At 32.8% G+C, this 27,963-nt stretch overlaps 4 protein-coding genes across 4 annotated transcripts; 3 read left to right on the top strand and 1 right to left on the bottom strand.

The window, feature by feature from the left end:
- The first annotated feature begins 2,920 nt into the window (after window positions 1-2,920).
- Window positions 2,921-4,775, top strand: LOC106763966 (S-antigen protein). Its single transcript, XM_014648154.2, has 2 exons — window positions 2,921-3,048; window positions 3,531-4,775. Exon 2 carries the CDS (start codon window positions 3,561-3,563, stop codon window positions 4,485-4,487), a length of 927 nt encoding a protein of 308 aa, XP_014503640.1. The 5' UTR covers window positions 2,921-3,048; window positions 3,531-3,560; the 3' UTR covers window positions 4,488-4,775.
- Window positions 4,776-5,700: 925 nt separating this feature from the next.
- LOC106763744 (uncharacterized mitochondrial protein AtMg00810-like) lies at window positions 5,701-8,163 on the bottom strand. Its single transcript, XM_014647907.1, has 3 exons — window positions 8,058-8,163; window positions 7,335-7,480; window positions 5,701-6,618 (listed from the first exon to the last, which is right to left on the bottom strand). Exons 1-3 carry the CDS (start codon window positions 8,161-8,163, stop codon window positions 5,701-5,703), a joined length of 1,170 nt encoding a protein of 389 aa, XP_014503393.1.
- Window positions 8,164-11,307: 3,144 nt separating this feature from the next.
- LOC106763023 (protein CHUP1, chloroplastic) lies at window positions 11,308-16,863 on the top strand. Its single transcript, XM_014647180.2, has 7 exons — window positions 11,308-12,264; window positions 14,162-15,097; window positions 15,220-15,351; window positions 15,517-15,698; window positions 15,818-15,929; window positions 16,181-16,324; window positions 16,451-16,863. The coding sequence occupies exons 1-7, from the start codon at window positions 11,512-11,514 to the stop codon at window positions 16,529-16,531; spliced, it is 2,340 nt and encodes a 779-aa protein (XP_014502666.1). The 5' UTR covers window positions 11,308-11,511; the 3' UTR covers window positions 16,532-16,863.
- Window positions 16,864-18,216: 1,353 nt separating this feature from the next.
- LOC106764933 (probable serine/threonine-protein kinase SIS8) lies at window positions 18,217-27,880 on the top strand. The gene is made up of 13 exons (XM_014649376.2): window positions 18,217-18,879; window positions 19,202-19,642; window positions 19,975-20,078; window positions 20,642-21,732; window positions 22,355-22,395; window positions 23,214-23,282; window positions 23,390-23,490; window positions 23,775-23,853; window positions 24,191-24,289; window positions 26,218-26,286; window positions 26,408-26,457; window positions 26,540-26,716; window positions 27,278-27,880. Exons 1-13 carry the CDS (start codon window positions 18,493-18,495, stop codon window positions 27,369-27,371), a joined length of 2,802 nt encoding a protein of 933 aa, XP_014504862.1. The 5' UTR covers window positions 18,217-18,492; the 3' UTR covers window positions 27,372-27,880.
- The last annotated feature ends 83 nt before the right edge of the window (window positions 27,881-27,963 follow it).

A 27,963-nucleotide genomic window follows, 5' to 3' on the forward strand; every position in this document is an offset into this window, starting at 1 on the left:
ACTTTGATTTCGGTCAACGAGTATATGCTCGCCCAGAGACTCTGCATAATTTTGCAGAACAAAATTCTGCAGATTTATGTCATTCCAGGATACCAAAATCAATCTAACACTAACCTTAGATGTCAAATCAACCAACCATCAAATTATACACAATTCAATGCCTCAACTTACCTCAAATGTAATCTCAAACACACAATATATCAACATTTGAACATGGAATTACTAAAGACAATTCAAAACCCCTAACTCAATTTAACATGTCATATTTCATTAAACAACTCAATTACACAAACCAATTATCATATAAGCAAACAAACAACAATTATAAGTTGCCTATTTGTTAAAATCAATATAATTAGCTTTCCTTACATGATAGATAACCAAATTGTTCTAGAAAGCCTAAAATAGATCTAAACGCACGAGAAGTCACATATACTCCTATGAACAAGAGAAACACAATCAAGAAACACCATTAGGACCACTTATCAACAGAGTTTTATAGAAGACTCAAACATCACATGTCATCCCAAATAGTTGGCATGCAAAGGAAGACAAAACAAACCAAAAAGAGAAGTAGAAAACCAACTTACATTATCTGAGAAACTTATCAATCCAAATTGAAGAGCTCACTGTCAAGACTAATCTTACTGTTTCGGTTGTTCAATCAAACGAATGGGAGATGAGAAGTTATACAAAGAAGTTAAATAATTCTAGAAAGATGATTTCTAAAAAGATGATATATTTTCAAATAATAAAACTCATTCATAATAAAATTATTTAATATTAAAATAATCAATCTAACTATTTTTAAACTACTATTATTTTTAGAATATTATTTTTTAAGCCTTTATATAATATATCCACGATATATCACAAATACTTTTTTAATATGATATTTTTGTTAAGTAGGGTACTTTAGAGTGAAATAAAGATTAAAAAAATTAGTGAACTCTACAAGTTAAATATCTCTTTTAGTAAAATGATAATTTAAATTAAATTGAAGATGTAAAAACAAAATTAAATATATTTTTCTCATTTCAAAGAGACACCTAAAACATTTATTTAAAGATAATCTTGTAGTTCAATTATGATATTAAAAAATAATAAAATTATCATTATCATTCTGAAATTATATATAAATAACTTCTATAATTTTATTGTAAACACTTTTTATATATTTTAGATAATTTTAGGGTTAAATATGTTTTTAGTTCCTATACTTTTGGGGTGATTTTGGTTTTAGTCCATTTTCAAACTAAGGTACAATTTAGTCCTTTCAACTTTAGAAAACTCTTATTTTAGTCCTTTTTATCAAATTTTCTTAACTTTATTTGTTGTTTTAAGCACGCTTCTCAGTTAACATTAAAGTAAAAATGTGTCAAACAGTGTAAACAATCCAAATGCTATAATGAAACGTGCTTAAAACAACAAATAAAGTTAAGAAAATTTGATAAAAAGGACTAAAATAAGAGTTTTCTAAAGTTGAAAGGACTAAATTGTACCTTAGTTTGAAAATGGACTAAAACCAAAATCACCCCAAAATACAGGAACTAAAAACATATTTAACCCATAATTTTATAATAAAAAAAATATTTAAAGGGTAAATGGGGAAAACAAATCAAAATAGAAAACATGAAAAATATGAAAAATATAAATGTAAATATAGATTTAATTACAGAATATGAAAAAAATAATTGATTTCTCTGAAATTGGTAATGTGCTTTTGCTCCCTCCAGAATATTTAATATATTTTTATTTATACAGAAATAATGCATCAAAATTAATTTTTATTCAACACCTACGTGTCACAAATAAAGTTGGAAGTGCAGATATTTAAAATAAAAGATGTAGGAAACAAACTTAGTATATTTTAACTTTGCAGAGACAAAAAAAATATATGATTTTTTTTTCAAGAATTAAAAGTTAATTATCAAAATTTTAATTTTAGAGGATCAAATACATATTCGATCTAATTTAAAAATAACGATTTAACTTTATATAGGATGACTAATTTAAAAATAACATTTTAATTTCATATCCAGAATTCTCCAAACAGATGCAAGTGATAGATACTGAGGAGCAGTTCTGATAGAAAAAATCCATGACAAGAAATTCTACTGTAGACATGCAAGTGGACAATTTAAAGAGGCTGAGGTTCACTACCACACCACATACAAGGAAGCTCTTGCAGTAAAAAAATGGAATAAAAAAGTTTGATTTCCATCTCAGAGGTTTTCATTTCGAAGTACATATGGATAACTCCTCCTTCCCAAAAATCCTTGAATTCAAAAACAAAATGCCTCCAGATCCTCAAATATTGAGACTCAAGGATTGGTTCTCTCGATATGATTTCACCGTAAAACATATCAAGGGCAACAAAAATCTCATTCCAGATTTTCTATCTCGACCAACAAAAGTTGTACAAGTGATTACCAAGACACACAGTTTCCCTTTAATTTTCATGGTAAGACCTTTGCCCAATTGTGCCAAAACCCAAAAGCTTTACCCTCCAGGATTATCTCCCAGAACTCCACAAGATATTTTAGATTATGCTAAATCCAGATATTTCTTTTTCTTGCATCCGATTTGATGAATAATAAGGGGAAATTTGGAAAGGCCTGCAAAAAATCATATCTGCTAAATCCAGATATTTCTTTTTCTTGCACGAGACACTAAGATTCAAAGTTATAAATCCTACTCCATTTGACCCCAAAAACATGTTCGATTTTTTTTTTTTTTTTTACATTGTATTCTGTTCTCTCTTCTTCGGGGTTGTCTCAGTGGGAGGCAGCTGGAGTGTCGTGCCCTAATAAAGCATATTTTAGCCTTTTTGAAATTTATATGGAGTGTACTTAAAAATGATGGGGTGCAGGAAATACAAACCAATGCGAATTCTGAAGTGGACCCATTGTGTTTGGGTCAAGCCCAATCAAACCCAATTCCATTGGTAACAAAAACCTAGTTTCACTGAGACTAGCAGTGGCGGCAAACTCCATTATTATCGTTGTCACCTTCATCCAAATTCCAAAACCCAGACAAGGCTTAAAGGTATTAGGGTTTTCTTTCTTCTATTTCTTCTTTCTCAATCTACTTTCATAGTATACTTATGATTATTGAAGTGATTCAGTTTGCGTCCTTTCAATTGGGAAATGTGATTACCGTTGTAAATTTTTTCGCTTTAGATTGATATTTAATACGATTAGAGTGAGTTTTGTTTCTTTCTAAGCATAGGGTCTGTAGCTTCCCCAAATCCGCGCATCTTTTAATTCTATTTGGTTGTTAACGTTAATCTCTGGCAATTACAGTTAGCTTGCGATTTCAGAGTCTACAGTTTTACGTCGTTTTTTTAGTAAATGTGTGGTAGGGATTACAATCTGTCATTTTGTGCTTCCTTTGAATTGTGATGTGAATGAGTTGATTTTTTGTTTTAGGTTTTGCCAAATGCCGTGAGTGAATTTTGAAGTTGAGATTTTGAGTGTTTTTTGGAAATGTGCCGCTCTAATCCCCGTTGTATTCCTTTTGAAATTTAGATATATGCGTAAAGGCTAAAGGGGAGGAAGATGAAGACAATTTCTGGGCATTGTGCCTCGGTGAAAGACGTATCACTATCCAAAGCGGCGAAAATTCTGTCAAAGTTTGTCTCTGCTGATAATGGTGCTTCACATATCATCAGTGCATATCTCCATCGAGCCTGTGCTTCTTTCAGCGAGCTCAACCAGATCCACAAGGAGCTTGATCCCTCACACTCTCGTAAGAAGCACAAAAAGCAAAGAACTGAGACTGGTACTGACATCGGGAGGGTAGTGGAAAATTCCGTTCGGAGTGTTAATATAAACCAGGAGCTCAGCCTTGAACATGTAAAATCTATTGAATTGAGAAGACAGCAGACTGGCAATGAGAATACTGATCTATATGATGACAAATCAAATCAGGCAATTGTTAAAAGTAATCTAGAACTTAATGGTTCTGTTGGGTATGAGACAGAAAATGTGGGTAGGAGTGAGATGCTTAAGAAGAAGAAAAAGAAGAAACTGGAAGTTGGGTCCCTGCAAAACGGAGATAGCGCTGTTAAATTTGGAGATGGGATAGATGATAGCAAGCTGTCTAATGGGGCGCAAGTTGCAATTGAGTCAGGCAGAGAACAGGGCAATGAAGGTGATTTTAAACAAGAGATGGAAGAGGGAAGAAAGCAGAAAAGTGCAAAGAAGAAGGACAAGCCAAGTTATGAGGATGAGGTTGAGAATGAAAAAGGAATGGAGCAACAGAAAGATGTAGAAGAAAAACTATCCAACGGTATAGGTAGTGAAAATGGAGTGCTCGGTGGCTCCCAGGACTCACAAATCAAGAAAAAAATGAAATATGAGAACGGAAGGAAGAATACATTATATGCTGAAGAGGGAAAGTTGGATGACAAACCAGAACATCCAAGTGGGGGTTTGAGTAAGAAGAAAATGAAAAGGAAACACCGTGGTGATAATAAAACTTAGGTGTTTTACAAACTTTATAGTTTGTTAATCCTTTTTCAAATTGTTGAGGGGATTTGCACTTGTATTGTTTGTAGTATCAGTTTTTGAACTACAATACTTTTATTTAGTCTTAAACAAATGTTGCTGCATTCAAAACATTGATTGCAATTATCAGCTGTTGGTGATACTAAATTCATTGTAGACTGTGTAGATCAGTCACCACTCACCGGGGATCATCGGCTCTTGTAGTTTACATATCCTCAAGGTTACTATTTTTTATTTATTGGAGAAGAAATAGTTATTGTGTCATTTGAAATCCAGATATGAAGCAATTCACTGAGTGCTGCAGAATTTTTGCTAGGTACATCAGAAAGCCATTCTGAAGCTTACTGAGCTACGATGCATCAATACAACCAATACATCAATACATCATTTTGTGTCACGAATCCATGGCATGTATTTATCAATGAAACATCTAATTTATATACTTATATTTTTATGATAATAATTTATAATAATACATGTGATTTTAGTTTGTATTATTCCATTAAAATTATATATTTATCATCGTATCATCTATGCATCATATCTGATAGAGGTAATGTATCCAGGCATCATAGCTATTGAGTAAGTATGGTGTTTGCATGTTATTCTTGCCATTGTTGCAAATGTGACTAATTGTACACTAATCTTAATTGCACTTGGTAGAAAAATGTCTGAATCTGGAGTTCTTGGTTTAGAGATTAAAAAATAAAATGCGGACGAAGGAAAAGAGAAAAATCTCAATGCATACTGTCTTGTTTTTTATTACTGTGGCTATAAGCCAAATATATACACGAGCAAAGAAGAGAGAGAAGAAAATAGGCAAATAAAGCAGTTATAATAGAAAGCGTAAAACCAGAAAAAGGTAAAACCAAATAACAAATTATTTTTGAGACCCCTTCTCAAGTCGGGAATATATGTTCAGCATTCCCAACTTGGAACATAAAGTGGTAAAGGTTGAAGGAGATAAGGCTTTTGTGTAAATATCAGCAAGTTGATACGGGGAAGTGAGCAGTCATTTAAGTAGACCTGAATGATTTTTTTCACGAACAATATGGTAGTCGATATCAATGTGTTTGGTACATTCATAAAAAACTTGGTTTGCTGCTATTTGAAGAGCATATTGGTTGTTGTAGTAAAGAAGAGCAAAGAGTTGAACAGGGACATGTAAATTATCAAGAAGATAAGTGAGTCATTGAAGCTCACATGTAGTGGTAGCTAAGACACGATACTTTGCCTCATAAGAACTGTGAGAAATAGTGGGCTGCTTCTTGGAACGCCAAGAGATTAAGGAATCTCTAAGATAAACTGAGAATCCTGTAATGGAGCGTCGAGTATCAAGACAACCAGCCCAGTCTGAATCACTGAATGTTTTTAATTGAAGAGAACTTGTAGAAGAGAAGAAGAGACCCAATCCAGGAGTAGATTTTAAGTATCGTAGAATACGAAAAATAGCTTGAGAATGAGTTGTTGTTGGAGCATACATGAATTGGCTAAGATGATGAACAACACAGGTAATGTCAGGGCGAGTGGTAGTGAGATAAACAAGACACTCAATCAATCGACGATAAGCAAAAGGATCAGATAGAGGAGTCCCTGTTGTGACATAGAGATAAGTGGTGTAGTCCATGGGGGTAGAAATAGGTCGAGAAGCCAACATACCACAATCTGAAAGGATGTCGAGGGTATACTTCCGTTGAGAGATGTGAATACTAGACTTATTCCTAGCAACTTCTTGTCCCAAAAAATACTTGAGATTACCAAGATCCTTGATTTTGAATGTGATATCAAGAAGCTGAGTGATATGACTTATTTCAAAAATATTATTTCCTGCAAGAACAACATCATCAATGTACACGAGAAAAGTTCTTGTGGAAGAACCAGAAAATTTGAGGAATAACGAATGATCAGATTGAGATTGCTGATAACCATATTGCATGAGAAATGAAGAAAGTCTAGCAAACCACTGACGGCTAGCTTGTTTCAAGCCATATATTGAACGTTGTAGTTTACAAACTTGATTTGGAGAAGTAGAATGAAGACCAAGAGGCAAGCTCATGTAGACTTCTTCATGTAACTCACCATGGAGGAAAGCATTATTCACATCCAACTGCTTTAAGTGCCAATTAAAAATCGCAGCAATAGCTAAAAGAAGTCGAATAGTAGTGAGTTTGACAAGTGGTGAGAATGTGACTAGATAATTCAATCCTTTTGTTTGAGTATATCCTTTGTTAACTAGGCATGCTTTATAACGCTCAATGCTTCCGTCTGCATGATATTTTATCTTATAGATCCAACGACAACCAATAACATGTTTGTTAGATGGGAGAGTGGTGAGCGTCCAAGTGTGATTCATTTGAAGAGCATCTAATTAAGCTTTCATGGCTTTAAGCCAACAATCACTTTTAGTAGCTTCAACATATGATTTTGGTTCCGATTCAACAGAAATGGAAGACATAAAATGATGAAATGAAGGAGAAAGATGAGAATAATAGAGAAAGTTTTCAACAGGATAACAAGTACCTAAATGAAGATTGGTTGCAGTAGATGCAAGAGAGTGATGAAAATCTTTTAAATAAATATGAGGCTTGTGGGGATGAGTTAAGCGACATAAGACCCGGGTAAGAGAATGAGATGGATTGGTAGATGAAGAAGGTTGATGTTAATCAGTGGAAGAAGGAAAATGATCCAGTGATGTAGAATCAGTTATGAAAGGATCCAAGGAGTAGTGTTAAAATTATTGGTGGTGCAAATAACTGAATGGATAGTACTTGAGACATGACATGTGTGAGTGGAAGAAGAAGAAATGGAACCAAGCTGATTAACATGAGCAGTAGTAGTATTTAATGCTGAAGTAGCATTTGGTGGCTGTTGAATTAAATCTAATAGAGCCTGATACTGTTGAGGTGTGAAACGAATTTCTTGGTGCTTAGTAGCAGTAGTAGTAGATAGATCTTTCTTAGTGACTTTGCCTTCACCAGTCACAATGCTATTAGCAGATGAAGGTTTGTCACTAAAAAAATGATGTCTAGGGGGAAACCCATATTTCTTATAGCACACATCTATAATATGACCAATCTTGCCACAATGAGTGCAAGTTTTTCACGCCGAGACACACTCTTGTTATTCTTGTTATCAAAATTGGAGGGAAAACCATGTTTATGATAACAAGTATTTTCAGTATGTCTAGAACGACCATAAAAATTGCAATTAGAATTAGCACCAACAACATTAATGGAACCATGCCTGGTCTCAACAGTGAAAGGGTTAGTAACAGTTGTCGTTCTTGTTGTGCAACATAAGAAAAAATTTTGGTGATAGGAGGCAGCGGATCCAACAACAGAATATGAGAACGAACGTTAGTATATTGTTCGTTAAGCCCACAACGAAACTGCATAGCTTGATTTTCAAGTTTATGTTGAGCAATAATAGAAGAAACTTTACAAGTGCATATAACATTACAGGTGAAAACAGGATCTAGTAAAAAATTCTCCAATTCATCCTAAATAATTCGAAGTTGAGTGAAAAAATCTGCGACTGACAAATCACCTTGTTTAATGGAATATGCCTCTAGTTGCATAGCAGAGATACGAAGGAGATCGCCCTGGAAATAACGAGATTTTAGGTCATGCCAGATTTCCTCAGCACAGTCCATCCAAAGTATGCTTTGGAGAATAGACGATGAAACAAAATGAACGAGCCAGGAAACGACCACATTATTACAACGTATCCAAGCACCATGTGTTCGATCAGATTGTGATGGTTGTGGAGCACTGCCATTAATGAACTATACCTTATTTTTGGCACTAAGAGTAGTAATCATAGATTTGCTCTAAGAATGATAATTCGTAGAAGCAAGATAAGGAGATACAATGGCCATAGCTGGATTTTCATTGAGATGTAAATATAGAAAACTATGAACATTAAGAGATGGATCATTATCACCGCTCATAATTGCAAAGAAAACATAAAAATGTGACAGAAGAGAAGAGAAAACCTTACTCTTGATACCATAACAAATAAAATGCAGACGAAAGAAAAGAAAAAAATCTCAATGCATATTACCTTGTTTTTATTACGGTGATCAAAAGCCAAATATATACACGAGCAAAGAGAAAAAAGAAAAAAATAGAAAAAAAAAAGAAATTACAACGAAAAGCGTAAAATAAAAAAAAAAAGATAAAACCAAATAACAAATTATTCTTCAGAGAGATAAAAGTGTTAAAACATAAGAATGATGTACTTTTTCTCTTGTTTCTTCTTTTATTCATTAGATTATTGGCAAAACTCTAAAATGTTTTTTTATTTCCTTATATATTATGTAGAGGTATTGAAGGCATCTTTACCAGTTTCTTGACTTTTTCTAAGTAGAATCACTTGTTTCAATTATAACCTAAATTGTGAATTAATGCAAAAGGAAATGAATAAAAATCAAATGCATAGCCCCAAAATCTGAAATCAATAAAAAAAAAAAAATCTTGTATTATGTTTTCCTCCTCTTAACCGACAATTTTATAGTTGGATAGTTTTCATTGTTGAATATATTTAGTGAAGAGTTTCCTCATATAATCAAGTTTTTCTCATCTTGTGTTGTTTAAGGAGATTATGAGTTTGACGTCACATCAAGACATCTTGGTATTATTTCCTTCATTCTTTTTTTAGAAAAATATTAAATCGCTCTTTGTATTTTTATTTTTATGTATCAATTTGTTCCTTAATTTGAAAAAAAGTATATAATTAAACTCTTTAATTTACTATACAACTCATATATGCATAATAGATTATAAAATTACTTTAACAATTTATCTTCAGTACTTTTTCTTATATGGTATCAATTTTATTTAACTATTTATATTTTAAAGAAATTTTAAGTGTGCTTTCATTAATATTTCAAATGTAACAGGTTATAATAAGTAAAATTAAATTTGTTAGCTGTTACACATTATACAATGAGTATAATAAAATTTAGTTTTACTTATTATCTTTTACATTTGTTAAATGTTAGTAATACTTTTCATTACTCTTTGTCTAGCTCTTTCTGTTATTTAAAAGTTATTTTTATGAATACTTTCTATGGTGAAAAAAAAAATAGTTTCTCAGTAATTTAAAATTAAAAGAGTACGTTTTTTCAAATTTGATTTATTTTTTCAAAGATAACATTCTTAATAAACCATGTTTATCTAGAATAATTTTTAGTCGCTTACAAAAACATTGTCATGGGATATGAGAATCTAACTTCTCAAAGCTATAAAAAAATTAATAAAAAATACATATTATTCTTCTTAAATTATATAATGCGATACTAAATTAAAACTTTTGTTAAAAATAACATGTTAATCTTTGATTAAAAAATTATAGATATTTTCAATAATATTTTATTCAACTCTCTATCCCAACCAGACGTGTATAAATCATGGATGTCTAATTTGATCATTGAGAAAAAAATGTAATGTACCAATAGTCTTAATAAAAGGTCACTTAATCATTTAAGAGTTAAAATCCAAGTTGGTTTGACATTTTTATTAATAATTTTAATTTAAATAAATTGACAATTAATTATAAAATGTTTTGTTTTTCTAATGAAAAATCGAGTTTTCAAAAAAACAAAAATTGATTGATTATCACAAAAAGACAAGTTAAGAAGGTTCTTATATGGATATGGATTATTATTATTATTTTAAAATTTACATATTTAGGTTACATTTTAAATTAATTAGGTTTAATTTTACTAAATTTACCAAAATTAAGCACGATTTTAATATTATTTGTATTTTATGACTTTTTCACGATAAAAGTCGTCAACATCATATATCACTTAACCTTTTAATAATAAATTTGAAATATGATATAGATACGTAAATTTATGAAAAATTAACCAAATACGTATAAAAACTAGTTAATAACGATAAATACTAATATAGACTGATATAAATAAAAAGCCTTTCAATAATTTGAACTAAAACAATAATCATTATCTATCAATTATATCCAAAATTTATAAATAAGCAAGATATGATATGTAAATTCTTATTTTTCAAGAAATCAATATCTATTCTAACTACAAAAATTATACAAAACATAAAGTCACTAGTCTTATATTAATCTTAAAATTATTTTATATTAATCATAAAATCTTTCACATTTATTAATCTAAAGAGAGAAATATGTAAGATGACCAGATGATAAGAATCAGTAAAAATAAAATTAAACTGCAAAACTATAAAAATACAATGACTTGAAACTTTTTAAATCTTATTATTAAATATTGTAATTAAAATGCTATAAAAATGAATTTTTTAAAATATATTTTAATTTGACTTCTCTATTTCTTCAATTTAAGAAAAACTAAAATTGAATAAAATAAATGCAATAAAGTTAGCACTTATGGTATGCAGATGATAAAAAGTAAAAATTTAAATGTTGGGTGTTATAGGTGTTATATTATAGATTATAGCTAATAATTTTATTGACTACAATAAATGCACTTCAATTAAATTAAAAACTTATCTCCACAGCCGTGATTATAATAATAATTACAATTAAAACGTATAATTAAACACTCCTATTGTTAATTAAGTGGTAACTTTCTTTTAAAAGAAAGTCAACTTTTATTGCACGTACAATATGTGAAGCGTACACAGGCAAAAGGCCAAACGATGTGGGGCCAAAGAAGCCAAAAATCGACCGTTGGATTTCCCTGTTCCCAGGCTCCGTCCTCGTAGTTCTCACACACTCCAATGTTGTACTCTCTATCTCTCTCTTACACATTTCAAAATTCAAACTTTCAAAATCACAGAAGAAAGCTTCGCCTTTCTTTATAAACATTATCATTACATCCTTACCCCATTGTTATGTTATCATGTTATCCCTTCCTACACTATGCAAATGCATCGTCTTTCAGTTGCTTCTAATAAACCAAACCATCTTCGGTGATATACGTTCTTTCTATTAGCTCAGAAGAAATTTGTTGTTGTTGTTGGTTGTGCACTTTTTTGTAGAAATCATGAGGGAAGAAAAAGAAAACCCTTCAGAGAACAGGTCCAAAGTTTCAAAATTTTCTGATCAAAACCAACCCCCAAAGCCTCAAACCACCAAGGGAACCAACCCCAACAACAACGGCTCCAAAACCAGGTTGTGGGGTGCTCACATTGTGAAGGGTTTCTCTGCTGACAAAAAAGCAAAGCCCTTTGCCACCAAAAAACAAACACTAACATCTTCAACAGCAACCTCGGAAAATGTCGTTGTTGCAAACCAGAAGAGCAACGGCAGCAACCCTTTTGTACCTTCTCATTCCAGAGTGAAGAGGTCTCTCATAGGTGACTTGTCATGTTCAATCAACCCTGCTCAGGTTCATCCTCATGCATTCCCAACTCATAGGAGACAGTCTTCCACTGATTTGTTCACTGAGTTGGACCACATGAGGGGGTTGTTGCAAGAGTCTAAGGAGAGGGAGTGCAAGCTCAATGCTGAGCTTGCAGAGTGTAGGAAGAGGGTGAGTGAGGTGGATGAGATTGTGAAGAGGGTTGGTTTGTTGGAACAGGAGAAGGCCACTCTCACTGAGCAATTGGCTGCATTGACTTGTGAGGAAGTGAAAGGGGAAGTAGAACAGCACAAGGAAGTGAAAGTGCAGAATCTTGAGCTGGAAGTTGTGGAGTTGAGGAGGCTGAATAAGGAGCTGCAGATGCAGAAACGGAACCTCACTTGCAGGCTTTCTTCTATTGAGGCTCAATCACATTGTCCTGATAAATCTTCTGAGGTTCATTTCTCAATTTCACCTATTTGAAATTTATAAGATACTAAAACATTTTATATGTTTTATGTTTCATTTGGTGAATTGTTGGGTAGGAACTGTTAGAAGACGTGGTGCTTCATTACTTGTGAGTGTGGTCATGTTAGGATAAATTTTCACTTGTGATGAGAAGAAGGCAAAATGAATAAACATTCTCCAAAAAATGATTAATACAACTCAAGTTTTGAAGTTAAATGAGAGAGTTTCAATTAAAATTAAAGTACGTAAGTTAAATTCAATTTGCGAGGGAATTTTAATTTATCTTACCCCTTATGAGTGTTTCTAGAGTGATATGATATTTTTCTGAAATTTTTTATTGAAATAATAAGACCTTTAGTCTGAAATAATTAATTTGAATTTAAATTATACAATCAACGCTTCATTAGCTAATTCACTCATATTCTCTACCAAATGATGGAAATTTTGAAGTATTTCTTTAATCAAATTTCAGTTGCTCATTGATTTGTTTTGCATATTTTTCTCTACTATAAAAATAATTTGTAAAGTGAGGTTTGCATTTATTTATATATTGCAAATTTGTTTTATCTTAAGTTGAGATATATACATCTCAAGCCTCGGACTAGATATACAACAAATTTATAGCATGCACCATACACGTCATTTGTGTACATTTGAGTTAAATTTAAAGTTTACTTTTTAGATGATACCAGAGAGCTAGTAATAGTGAGATAAATAAGTTTCCCAACAAATTCTGTATCTCTCTATTTCTGGATAAGAGAGGTTCATCTAGATCAACCATTAATTTTTTATTTGGATCCATATGCTATCTACTGTTAAGTAGTTAGCCATGCCAGTTTCTTTCAAGATGTCTACAACATATTTCCTTGGAGAAACCACAATACATTCCTTTCACTGAGCCACTTCAATGCCTAAAATGTATTGAGATTTCCAAGATCTTTGGTTTAGAAGTGATTACATAAGCGTAGCGGAGAGATTCTGGTAACATCATTTCCTATAATGACTATGACAGTACAAAACTGAATGATTTCCCCAACTTACAAAAGTTTGAACAATGTGATTGAGTTTTTCCAAACCAAACACGAAGAAATTGCTTGAGACCATAGAAAGACTGATATAACTTACAAACCAACCATATAAATCTCCCCTTCTAGATCTATGTTTTGCAACCGTTTTGGCTCAAGTACATTAAAAAGCCCAAACTTTGTCAATTAACATGTTAGCACCCTAAACAAACATGTAACTTTAGTTTCAAAAATATATCGCAAAACCTAAACTAAACTTACAATAGCTTAATACAGCGAGTCAGTGTTACCAAAGCATTGTCGTAGACATGAATGGTGACCACAACAACATAAGATTACAATGCTAGGTACAACATCAAAATCTAGCGAAGTTAAATGTAATCTTACACCAAAAAAAAAACTAACATAAATAAAAGAAAAAAGAAAATCTAACGGTTGATATATAAAAGACAAGATCCATTTATTATTAGGCGACTTACGAGTAGAGAGATTTTTCAGTAGAAGCATTGGTAGTTTTCTTAACAAACAAAGCTAGATTAATATTATGCAACATTCCAACAAACAAAGCATAAATTATTATGCATGTTCATGCAATAGGATCCTCTACCTAGTATTAGAGCTTTGGAGAGGATATTCGTATGTTTTGCAACCATTTTGGCTCAAATACATTCAAAAATCACAAACATTACGATAACTTATTTAAGCTAGACACTGTTAACAAAACATTATCATAGTTAGACGTGAATGGCTAGATGCTAGGCCATAACATCCAATTTCAACGAAGTTAAAGTTGTACATATAATGTTGCTTGGTGAACTTCCTTGAGTTTTGCTGATTGCCCTTTTCTTTTTTGTGATCAGAGTGACGTTGTTGCCAAAATTAAAGCCGAGGCATCATTGCTGAGGGTCACGAATGAAGACCTATGCAAACAAGTGGAAGGTTTGCAGATAAGCAGATTGAATGAGGTTGAAGAGCTTGCCTACTTGAGGTGGGTGAATTCATGTTTAAGAAACGAGTTGAAGAACACATGCTCAACATTGGATTCTGAGAAGCCATCTAGTCCTCACACGGTTGTGAGTAGTAGTGGAGATTGTGTAAGTTCTTTCTCTGATCAAGCCAATAGGTACTTAAATTGTGGCAGTGCAAATAGGTTCAACATGATGAAGAAGCCAAAAAAGTGGACCATAGCATCACAAGAAGAGTTTCAAGGCAGTCTCATTGAGAAAAATTGTATTGAATCAGATGTTGCAGGAGGAAGCCCCAGAAGAAGGCACTCTATCAGTGGATCAAACTACTCAGAGGAAGAGGTTGTTTTGAGTAAGAGAAGACAGTCTGATTGTTTTGTATGTTCAAAGGAAATGGACAAGGAATCAGTGTCATTGTCTTTTCAACAATCTGGTGTGGAGATTGTCCAAAGACCACAATATTTTGGAATTTCCCAAGAAACTAACAAGCTTTTGGTTTCTTCAGATGTTGAGAAAAGGGCCCTACGCATTCCTAATCCTCCTCCAAGGCCTTCATGTTCTATTTCAAGCAAAATAAAACAAGAAAGTTCTGCTCAAGTTCTACCTCCCCCACCTCCACCTCCTCCCCCACCTCCTATGAATTTTGCATCAAAAAGTAACACAGCAACTGTGAAAAGAGCCCCCCAAGTGGTGGAATTGTATCATTCACTTATGAAGAGAGACTCTAGAAAGGATTCTTCAAATGGAGGACTATCTGATGCACCGGATGTTGCTGATGTTCGTAGCAGCATGATTGGAGAAATTGAAAACCGTTCATCACACTTGCTTGCTGTGAGTACCTTTCCACTTTATGCACATAATTCAGACTTCTTAAATGAGAAATTCTTTTATGATAATTAATTGAATGGTTTGCCTCACATCAACATGACTTATAACTTTCCCTTGATATGCAGATAAAGGCAGATATTGAGACTCAGGGAGAATTTGTAAATTCATTGATTAGAGAGGTGAAGAACGCAGTTTATCAGAACATAGAAGATGTAGTGGCATTTGTGAAGTGGCTAGATGATGAACTGTGTTTCCTTGTAAGTTTCTTTTTTCTTATGACCTCTGCACCTTGAAACAGATTCAAAATGTCCATAACAGAATTGAAATTTGTGATTGTTATTGTTCATCACAGAATTAAGCTATTTCTGAATTTTATGCTTAAATTTGTCATCTGATAGAAATATGATTGTGTGCTTTCAAAGGTTGATGAGAGGGCAGTCCTTAAGCATTTTGATTGGCCAGAGAAGAAAGCCGACACATTAAGAGAAGCAGCATTTGGGTATCAAGATTTGAAGAAATTAGAATCTGAAGTTTACTCCTACAAGGATGATCCTCGTCTACCCTGTGATATTGCTCTAAAGAAAATGGTTGCATTGTCTGAAAAGTAAGCTACTTAAATATCACAAAAGCATTCTGCATCACCCCTGCAAAAAGAGAAAAAAGTGTTTGAAGTCCTAAATTTAGTTGTCTTTGCAATAACACGCATTTGTGTTACATTGTCAGGATGGAGCGTACAGTTCATAACCTTCTTCGCACAAGAGAGTCACTAATGCGTCACTGCAAGGAGTTTCAAATTCCCATAGAATGGATGCTTGACAATGGAACTATTGGCAAGGTACACATACTCTGCCATGTGCATCAATCCTTACAAAATGTAAAAAAAATTATAACATATAAGAGCTCAAGATATATTAGTATTCTTTAAGCAATTGGTTCTGCATAACAGAAAAAACAATGTGCCAGTATCCATTTCTATTGTAAAGTTCTATCAAGATTATTGTAAAGTTCTATCTGACATTGCTTCTTTCTTTTAGAATTTTTTATACAAGTCCACATAACATCTAATTCAACAATCAACTTTTGCAGATAAAGCTAAGCTCAGTTAAATTGGCTAAAAAGTATATGAAAAGGGTAGCTATGGAACTTCAGGTAAAATCAGCATTAGAAAAAGATCCTGCAATGGATTACATGCTTCTCCAAGGAGTGAGATTTGCTTTTCGAATCCATCAGGTTTGTACATCCTTCTGAAGTTGTGTATATATATACACACACACACACACTCTTTCTAGAATCATGATTCTCTTTTTCTAAATATAACTGCATTTAGTAACATGTTAGTATATTTTGTGAATGCAGTTTGCTGGAGGATTTGATGCAGAAACAATGCATGCATTTGAGGAGCTTCGCAATCTGGCTTCTCTTCTTAACAAAACATAAGATGGAGTGAATGGTGATGATGGGGTTTAGCTTACCATCTCAGTAAGCCATATACTAACATGTTCATAGCTGCAATCAGATTGGTTTGGTCTGAGATTGCATCACATTTTGGTAGTGAAAAATAGACAACTTTTTGTTATATGTACAAACCAGGTCCCTTTCTAAAAGATCAGTTGTTGCTAGAATTTGCATAGCAACATCAACATCAAATTATGTTGTGTAATTCAATTATATAAGTGAAAGCTGGTTGGAGGAAACTATTCCGTAATTATAAGCTAAAATTAGCTTATACCAGAGTTAGAATTAAAAATTTGATTTTAACTTAAGCAGACGTTTAATGACTTAGACAAGAAGATAATTCTCACTTTTCAAGCTTGTCAAAGCCTAATATCCACTATAGTTTATCTTATAATTATAGAGATACTAACCTTACAAAATAATTAAATAATTATATTAACCACTGCACCCTGGTAAACTGCAAAAATTCCCTGGTGCATTGAATTGAGACATGAACTTTATACAATGCAGTGAGCAAAAAGAATAAAAAATGATTCATTCCATACTCATATCAGACAATTTTTAGCAAATAATAAAGAAGCTTTTCCCATGGTCAAAACATATATTTAATTGCTAGAGACACCTTTGATGCGATGCTAAGAATAACATGGAAAGAATATGCTCTTTTAGTAGATAAATGAATGAGAAAAACCCAACATAAAGAGATAAATGAATAATATAAAAATGTTTTTTATAATAGATTTTTTTTAAATCATAATTTTCTTTTCTTTTTTTAACCCATCTCACCCATTACTTGCTATTAAAGCTCGTCAAAGGACCATTTCTATGTCCAAAAGTCATTTAGTAGCTTCTCACCTCATCAAACATTAGGATAAATTACACTTCATTATTTAACACCATTTTACCTTGTTTTTATTCTTTTTTTGTTTAATGAAATTATAAAATGATATTTGATCTTATCATAATCTTGAACGTGAACTTGTAGATAAGTGAGAATATTCTAAAAATGGTTTTGAATACTTTGTGTAAAAAGGGACTCCTTATTAAAGAAAATACATACTAAATTAAAATGACAATGAATTAAATATATTTTAACCATTAATATTTGAAAGTATTTTTTATTTTTACGAAACTAAAATTTTATTTTATATCAAACACTCCTTAAAATAATGATTATAGAGTTAATAAGCTTTTGACTTTTGATTTAATTATTGTAGAGCCAAACAACTTATCCTGATGATTTTTAATTAACTTGTAGTATAAAAGTATTTTGTATTGTTAATGCATGATCATTAAACTCATGACTAGTGATATATTTCCTTATGAAGAAAACATTAAATAAAATTAAAATCCTTAATCTTAAATTAAATATTTATACATTTCCGTATTTTCACACGATTGGATAAGACGATTGAATCGAAGTCTCAAAATTTCAATCGGAATGAATACAAATTTCGTGGCTATAGTTTCTGCCGGTGATCACACGCTTTGACTTTTCCTTCGCTTACAGCCGTGCGATGTGAAACACTTTCTCGGTCAATGAATCCAACGGCTGAGAGCCGTCGCAGCCCATCACACCTCCAACGCAGAAGCAACTACAACTGTAATTATAAAACCCATCAGAGGGTGGTGGGAGTTACAAGGCCAGAATTTAATTGGATTTAAACAATCACCAATTATTAGTTATTAAGTAGTAATGATAAATGATAATTAATTTTGAAATTAAAAAAAGAGAGAGAAAAGAAAACAGAGAGAAGAGGAAGAGAAAGTAAAGAGAAAGTGGAGGGAATGAAACCCTGAATAAGGAACGGTTTAAGGGTAAAACGCGAAACGCAAACGCAAACGCAAAAGCGAAAGCGTGGGTAGAAGCGGTTAAGCGAATCTCAATCTGCATCGTCATCGTTTTCTTCATCGTCGTTATCTGTTGTTACGGTCGATGATCCATGCCAAAGATGAAGCACCTTCTCAGAAAGCTTCACATCGGTGGTGGCGCTGCCACCATCAATCACAATCACAATCATAACGCATTGTCCTCGCACGAGCATCACGCTCCCTCCACTTCCGCGCTCTCTTCGCCCACCATAGTTTCGGATCCGACGCCGACTCGGAGCCCCGTTGTGGAGGCGCAGAATGATGTTCTGGAGTTCAACTTGTTTCAGGAGGAGGAGTTTCAGATGCAACTAGCGCTCGCAATCAGCGCTTCCGATTCCGATCGCCGTGACACTGCGGAATCTGCGCAGATCGACGCCGCAAAACAGATCAGCCTCGGTTACTCTGCTTCGTTCACTGACACTCATGCCCTAGTTCAATTCCAATCACTTCGTTATTGGGTAATATTTTAGTTATTATTATTACGGTGATTATAATTATTTGTAGTAGCGTTTCTATTCGAGGCATTTTCTCGTTTTCTATTTCTCATAACTGGAATTAGCCAATTAGGTGCCTGTAAATGGTAGTTTGTTTGTTTTTTTATTATTAATTTTGTATTTGTTTTTTATAATTGGAGTAAGTTTGGTTTGTTGTTGCTATTTATAGATAGACATTTTGAAGTTATTGATAAGTGTTAAAGGAAAAATAAAATGAAACTGTTGGATGAAATTTTTTTGGAAGTGTGGTTTTTGAGAGTTTGTTTTGGTGTTCTTACTGTGGCAGAACTACAATGTGATTGGTTATGATGAGAAAGTGATGGATGGGTTTTATGATGTGTTTGGGGTTACCTCGAATTTGGTTGATCGAGGGAAGATGCCATTGTTGGTGGATCTGCAGACGGCTCCTGTCTCGGGAGATGTCGATTGTGAGGTGATTTTGGTGAACCATGTTGTAGATCTTGAGCTTAATCAGCTTGAGAGGAAGGCATGTAGTTTGGTGGAGGAATGTTGTGTTTCTGAACTGGGGCTGATTTTGAGTGGCTTGCTTCAGAAGCTCGCGGATGTTGTTGTTAATAGAATGGGTGGACCTGTTACTAATGCTGAGAAACTTACTAAGAGTTGGGCTATGAGGAGTCGTGAGTTAAGGGATTCTATGCAAACCATTGTTCTTCCCCTTGGATGTCTTGATGTTGGACTTTCACGTCACCGAGCCCTACTTTTTAAGGTGAGAATTTTCTCCATTTATTGATTGAAGAGATCTGTGTGAGACATTCAAATTTGAACAATTTAGATTTTATCCGACTAAATGCTTTCGTGCAATTTTTATTAATCATCCAGCAGTATGTGGAAAGGCATTTTTTTTCTCTATTGTGGAGTTATATGGCCCTTGTTATTTGTTCTATTTATTAAAAAAAGTAGTATCTGCAAAATTAAAGTGAGTTACTTTTGACTCTCTTTAGCAGAAAGATTTAGTTATATTACTTTCAATTTCAAAGTCAGGAAAGCTCATCAATTTATTTGATTTCAACTAATGCTAACTTGACTTCTCGTGCTTAGGTACTTGCTGATAGGATTAACATTCCCTGCATGCTGGTAAAAGGGAGCTATTATACAGGAACTGATGATGGGGCTGTGAATATGATTAAAGCTGATGATGGAAGGTATTTACCATATGGTAGAAAGTTGTTTCCCTTTTTATTATATTGCTTTTAAGGTAGTTTAATTCCATGACACATTAAGTTACCCTCTGATGTAAATGATGACCATTGTATGTTTTATTTAGAAACTCTATATTGCATGTTTACTCTTTGTTAGGGCAGTCCAGACACCAGATGCAGGTTTCCAAAAACAATTTTATTTCACTCTTTTTGTTCTGTACTTTTGGTGCTTTGTAAAACTCTACCTCCCTTATGTAATGAGGAAGAGGCACCACCTGTGTAATCAGTATATTGTTAAATGAAGCATAGAATATTGCAGTGAATGTGTTTGAGTTTGTAAGAGTGGTTTTTTAATTTGTTGCAGACTAGTAGTAGATCATTGAAGTACATTTGTGATTTAGTTACTTCAACTTAGTGTGTTTGAACTTACTTTTTTCAAGGAATTGGGTCACAAAGTATTATTCTCCTCATATATGGCAATGAACTTTTAGCAACACAAACAGTACATATCTTACTTTATGTCAAAACAATTTCAAGTGCTGTTATTAATTTTTGTACTGATGCAGTGAGTACATCATTGATATGATGGGTGCCCCTGGAACTCTTATTCCTGCTGAGGTACCCAGCAGCCAGCTCGAAAGCACCAGTTTTTCTGTTAGGGGTTGTGCGGAGATTGTTGGACTACCAGAGAACACAGGTTCAATGGTAGATGATGGAACTGGTGCGCCAGGAGTCTTTTCTGATTGTGGTAGAATTTCAACAGGGGGGAGAGTCCGGACAGAAGAATTATTAGTTATGGGCAGTCAAACAGAGCCTGATGAAATTAATCATGTCAAGGTAAATGAGACAAGGAGATTTGAACATACAGAAGCATATGAATGCTCGTCACATACAGAACCATCACCTGCAGAGAATATGCATGTAAAAAATGTCTCTAAGTATGTTCTCAGTGCAGCAAAGGACCCAGAATTTGCCCAAAAATTACATAATGTTCTATTAGAGAGTGGTGCCTTACCTCCTCCCGATCTTTTTTCAAATATAAATTCCCAAGATAGGGGTGTAGATAAAGTTAATGAAAAAAATGTCGATTCTGTTCAAGATGACACAAATAGATTATTATTATTAAGGTATGAAAAATCTCACATACCCTCACATGGGTTGGGCTCTGCCAGTGATACTAGGTTATGTCAATCTGCTGACTGCTTAGCTGAACAACAAAAAGAATTGCACACAGATGTTGAATTTTGCAATTCTTCACAGAGTGATAATACAAGGAACGGGTTTTTACATGCTTCTGATAGGGATATTGATGTAGAGAAATCTAACGCAATGAATGTTGTTTTGGCTTCTATACACTCACGCAATAAGATATGTAAAGAAAAGTGTACTGGATCTTCCTTGCCCAAGGCAGCTCTTTCCTGTAAAGTACATAATGGGATTGGTTGTTTCTGTGAAGATGATGAAAATGGCCATCGAAAGAATGTAGGAGTTTCTTTTAGAGGGTTGGGCAAAGATTCAGCTGTTCAAAGAAATGAGATGGAGGTTAATGGAGAATGTTATGATGGTAGAAACAAGGAAGTTAACCAAGTGCTTGGTGAAGGCTCAGAATGGGAAATTCAATGGGAGGATCTTGATATTGGTGAGCGTATTGGAATTGGTAAGTGTATTTCCTTGCTTCAAATGTTATATTTTAGATATAATTGTTATATAAAGACATAAGGGTTTACATGTATAAATATATCTTTTATGGTCTCTTTTTTCACCTTTTTTTAAAATAAAACAACACTTTTGGCATGTTTTGATTGATAAAAGGTCTATTTTTTAAATGCTCATAATAATTATGTAATTTTTTCATAAAAAAAGGTAAATGCCTCTTAAAAAGTTCTTTTACTTGCTAAAACTATTATTTTTGTGAAAATAGGTGTGAAAATACTTGTTTCTTGCTTACAGATCTGTATTTCCTTTCCTGGGATATGCACTCTGTTTTTCTTTAATAATACATTGAATATTCAGCTATAGTGTGCTTTCATTTTTTCTGGTATCTATCAAACAAATTGCATCATGAAACAATTTTTTAAGCTTAAACAAAACATTCATTAGTAAGATAGTTGGCAATTTATAATAGCTTAATTGTTAATATACACAGAATTGGAATTTTAGATATTGTTATATATTATTTAATATGATAGATTTCATTAATGGAGACCTAGTAGTACAAGCTGATTGGAAATATGCTCATCTTAGATGTATTCTAACCCTGTTCACTCATGCCCTTGTAGGTTCGTATGGTGAAGTTTATCGTGCTGATTGCAATGGGACTGTAAGTCTGCTCACATTTTTGTTTCCTTGAGTACATCAACAGAGTCCTTTCTAATGTTTTTGTTTCTGAGTTCTTAAAATTGCATAATCTGAAATGTTCATTTAGCTCCTTGATAAAATGTGCATTAATATTTGTTGTGTCCATGTCTAGTTTCATGTCACATTTTGATTATGGTTATATTTTTAACTTGCAATGTTTTCACTTACTTACAATTGGGTCTATTCCTTGAGTAGTTTTGTGAAGAAAGAATCTAGAATGTCCATGAAAGTCTCACCTGTGCAGAAAGTTGTAATTCCATGCTCTTGACCTAGGTCTACATCCTCATAAAAGCATTCAAAAAGTATACAAATGCAATAGTATTTTATGAAGTGAAAGTGCTTGTCTCAGGCACTGCCAAGTTACCAATTCTTTTCTGTTAACTATTCTTGAAATCAATATCTATAAATATTCCAAGAGGGATCAGGGTGAGATGGGGTCTAGCACTAATCTTATCTTAGATAAGTTGGCCCCGATGCAGGTGTTAGAACTTTCACTTTCTTTCTATATGGTTGTCAAGATGTTTACTAAATTGCTTATATTAGCCTGTGAAATATGGATATGAATATGCAGACTTTTTGTCCTTGTGCAAATGGACATATGTTGCCGTTATGTCACTTCCCAGTCGGTTTATGTCATCTTGATTTTGTTTGAAACTTTTGTTACTTGTATAGATGGAAAGACGAAGATCTCATTATACATTGTTGCTTTGACTTGAAAGTAATTAATAGTATTTTTGTGCACTGATTTTGGTAATTTTGCATGAATGGTTGGCATGACAGGAAGTTGCCGTAAAGAAGTTTCTGGACCAAGATTTCTCTGGTGATGCACTAGCTCAGTTCAAATCTGAAGTAAGCCATTGTCTCTATATGGACATGTATAAGCATTGTCTCTATATGGACATGTACAATGCAGTCATACGCACATAATACTCATGTCCTTTTATGTCTTATTGTAGGTTGAGATCATGCTAAGGCTGCGACATCCTAATGTTGTGCTCTTCATGGGAGCAATTACTAGGCCCCCACATTTCTCGATCTTGACCGAATTTCTTCCAAGGTTAGTTTTGTCTTATGCATTAAGTTAAATATTATCTGTAGGGAGATTGAATCAGGAATGAAAATGATAGTTCTTCTTTTTTTGATTTTCTTGAATGGTCTCTTTGATTATGTTTACATGAAATATTTCTTTTATTGATTTTGTACATTTATTTTTTTATTTATTAATGTTTTGTTCTGGCATTTAGTCAACTTGCAACTATGCCTCCCATAAAAACAATTAATTAATTTTTTTTTCTATATTATTGTTTGCTTGCTAAAGTATATTTGTCTTTCGGTATACAGAGGCAGTTTATATAGGCTACTGCATCGTCCCAATATTCGGCTTGATGAGAAGAAAAGGTTGCGCATGGCTCTAGATGTGGTAAGAGTTGAAAATAATTTCCATTTCTTTTTTGGTTGTAGAAATAAGGAATTCATTAGAAACAGCTAAGATATAGAAAGTCAACTGGCCATGGGCTGAACACTAAATAGAGTTCATGAATATTATTCTATCGTGAAGCAAGTGTAGAGGCTATGAGATTTTCTTATAAATGTGATGTGAGCATCTCTCTCTATCCAATATTTGTATAAACAGCATATTTTTTGACACATCTTAGCTTTATTCTTGTCAAAGCTTTTATACTGAACCATAAGGAGTTCGACAGTCATCCCATTCTCTGTTTCCTTTACTTAATGTGAATTTATCGTGCACTTACCAGGCTAAGGGAATGAATTACTTGCACACGAGCCATCCTCCCATTGTACACCGAGATTTGAAGTCTCCAAATCTTCTTGTTGACAGGCATTGGATTGTTAAGGTATTTTTATGTGAATTTTTTCTCAGGAGTTTACTTCAAAAAGCTGAAAAAAAGAAGAAATATTAATAGATTGCTTGATGTGAGAAACAGAACTCAGTGAAAAGTTACAATTATGCTTGCTTGGTAGAGAGTAATGGATGTTTTTTTATTCTGCGTCATTAACAAGTTTATTCTTCTGATTAATGTGCAAATTGAAGAAATATGGGTATTATAGTTTCCTGCATCAAATAATATAAGATGCTCAATAAAGTATTTCCGTGTGTGGTCCCCCCCTTAACAACTAGTTTTTAAGGATGGTTTCCCCTAGTGATTAGGCACATATCAAAGTATCAATTTATCTTAAGTCCAATTAATTGGTCATAAAATGTCATTGATACAGTTGTATTATTTGAATGATTTATTTTTATGCTTAATACACACACGTTAAGTTACTACTACATTATCTATACCATTATATAAAGGGGATACACCTTTCATTAACTATTTCTAGTGTCGTTTTTTAATTAGAAAATGTTATTTTTTAACAAATAAAAATAACTTTTGAATTTATTAAAATATGTTACACAACCTCTGAACTCAAAGTAACTACGTAATTTTTCCACTTAAAAGTAATCACGACATACTTTTTTTAGAAATCATTCTTACAAAATTATATATTGTCAAAATTGTATTATTTTAATGTAATACAAATGTGGAGTGCATGTGTTTCTGCTTGTATTATTGACATTAATCTATCATGTCTATATTAATTTTAACAAATTAATTTTTATGGAATATGATATATTATTTTTACCATTTATTTTGATATTGATTTTTAATTAACTTTATATTTACATTGCATCTTAGATTTAGATATATACTATAATTTTATATATTTATTTTTATGAATATTATGAAGTTACCAAGGCCACTAGAGGCATATGAGAAGAGTAGATTTTATGTTTTTTAGTCCTATGAAAATAGGGAAATTGAGTCTAAGAAGGACATGGGAGGAAGTTGTTAAGAGAGATTTCATGGTGAATAAAAAATTTTCTGAACTTTTGGTCTTTTACTGTATGACAATGTCGAACCCTGTGTGTGATCAATGTAGTCGAGCTAACATTGTGGGATAATGCTCACATATGCAATACTAATCTATGAAAAACAGTTTATTAAAGAATACTAAACAGTTCTAGTAATTGTTAAATGATTTCATCACATATAAGTGCATTATTGATAATTAATCAGAATGATTTTGTAGTTTATCTTGTGAAATTCTCTAATATATGTTCCCATAACATGATGTATATGTATATCATAGTTATATAGCTGACCATAGTGAAATTTTATATGTGCACACAAGATGCATCATATTTATCAAGACTGGACCATAGTTCAAAGCAGTCGACCCAAAAAAATGCTATTGTATAATAATGCATAGTGAGAGGACTACTATTCTAAATTTTTGTACACGAATTAAATAACTAATACTTATAATCATATATAAGTATTAACTAATCTTTATGCACTTTGAATTAATTATTATTATCCAGGAAATTTTGGGTATGTGATATGCCTGGCATATTTTAAAACGATTTCAAAATGTGCTTAATTAATACGGCCTTAGACCGGCATCCAACATTATGTCTGATATAGAAAATATGTCAGTAAATTATTCTTGTGCTCGGTGTATAAAAATCGTTAAAGAATTATGAGTAAATAATTTATTTTCACTTTTTAACACCAGAATGATAGAGATAGAGCTGTTGTACGAAAATTAACTTTGCTCGTACTAATTCGAATTAAAGCTTGATGAAAGACGATATTTTTCTTCTTTGAATTGTCATGCTTTCACATTTATGACAACTTAAAACCCTTTTTCCTGCCCTTTTTTTAACATCTATTAAAATTATATATTATTATTTCTTTCTTTGTTTGTCATTTCACAGGTTTGTGATTTTGGTCTGTCAAGAATGAAGCACCATACATTTTTGTCATCAAAATCTTGTGCTGGAACGGTAATTTTTTATTTCTCGTTATTCATAATTGATATAAATTATAAATTTATCACCTTAGTTGGTTTCATTATGGGATATATAATATTTACCAAAAAAAACTAAATATATCTTTTGCCTGCAGCCTGAGTGGATGGCACCGGAAGTCTTAAGAAATGAGCCAGCCAATGAGAAGTAAGTTTAATCTGCATCTGTGTATTCTGCATTCAAATATGATGTGTAAGTTCGCAAAGTGATAGTTAAAGTTTGCATGCAGGTGTGATGTGTATAGTTTTGGTGTGATCTTGTGGGAGTTGATTACTACAAGAATTCCCTGGAAAGGTTTGAACCCAATGCAGGTTGTTGGAGCTGTTGGGTTTCAAAACAAACGGCTTGAAATTCCAGAAGATGTCAATCCAGTAGTAGCACAGATTATACGTGATTGCTGGCAAACGTAAGTTCCATTTCTCTACTTATCTTTTCTGATTGTTACAATGTGGATTATGAGAGCCACCGTTCTTGGAAAGCTGTGTATTTGTGGGCATTTCCAGTGGTGTTATTGTCAAAGTTTTGCCATGTTCATGTTCTTTTACAATTATGATTTTGACTAAAATATAATGCTATGTTAATATGCATCATTAAACTTTAGATTTTAGTTATTTGTTGATGGTCTAAATAAATAACTTTGGTTCCATATTTTCATCTTATATTGGTGGTCGTGAGAACAAAAACGAGAATAAGTTGATTTGATACTTAGAGGGTCCATATCTTCATTGAAAAACAATCATATTCATCAAAACCCAAATAAGTAGAAAATAATAAAGTACAAAGAAAACCTGAAAGAGAAAACGTAAGGATATTGATGCTCTTAAAATTAAAAAAGTATAAGAACAAGGATCATCCCTTCCCTCACCATAGAAAAAACAAAAGAAAAGAAAAAAAAAATCTGATTTCAAGTTACACTAGTTCTACTGGTTTGTTCTGTTTGATTTTATTTGGGTTGGTTTTGATGCAGGGAGCCACACTTGCGGCCATCTTTCTCACAGCTGATGTCTCGTCTTTACCGTGTTCAACATATGGTTGCCCCAAAAACGGGTTCAACACATTAAACGAAGTTGTCTATAACATAGTTACTGTAATAATACCAAAAGTTGTTTGTTGGTTCAAAGAACCAGAACAGCTAGTTTTTTTTTTTTTTTTTCGTCCATCTTGACATCAAAAGATTGTTGACCTGGGAAGTCAGGTACATTGAAAGTTGGAACTGGAGAAAAGAGCAGGTCCCTCCCCAATATCTGCATAAGTGCAGTGGAGGTTTAGTTGGAGTAGGTACAAATGAAGGATCCCGAGAGGGAAGAAAAACAAGAAACTGAAATGAAAAAAAAAAAAAAGTACAAAATTATTCTTTGTCTGTAGAGGTCTTATTTGGAATTGTAAACATGCGATCTCTCAGGTTCTCAAGCAAATGTAAACAGAAGAAAAAGAACAGAAAAAAGGAAAAAAAAAAAAAAACATTGTGTTTTCCATTACCTCTCTTATGACTATCATGTCTTGTTTGATATTTGTCAAGGACTACAGCATCGAAATTGCGAAATACATACGTGGGATTTCGTATTTTTAAGAATTGAGAGCTTACTTGATGATATTCCTTGATGTGTATGCCAAGGGATCAAAACGATTCAAGTTTCTATTTCTTTTTGCTTA

This window comes from Vigna radiata, chromosome 6 (assembly GCF_000741045.1).
Source record: "Vigna radiata var. radiata cultivar VC1973A chromosome 6, Vradiata_ver6, whole genome shotgun sequence".
In the NCBI taxonomy this organism is placed as follows: domain Eukaryota; kingdom Viridiplantae; phylum Streptophyta; class Magnoliopsida; order Fabales; family Fabaceae; genus Vigna; species Vigna radiata.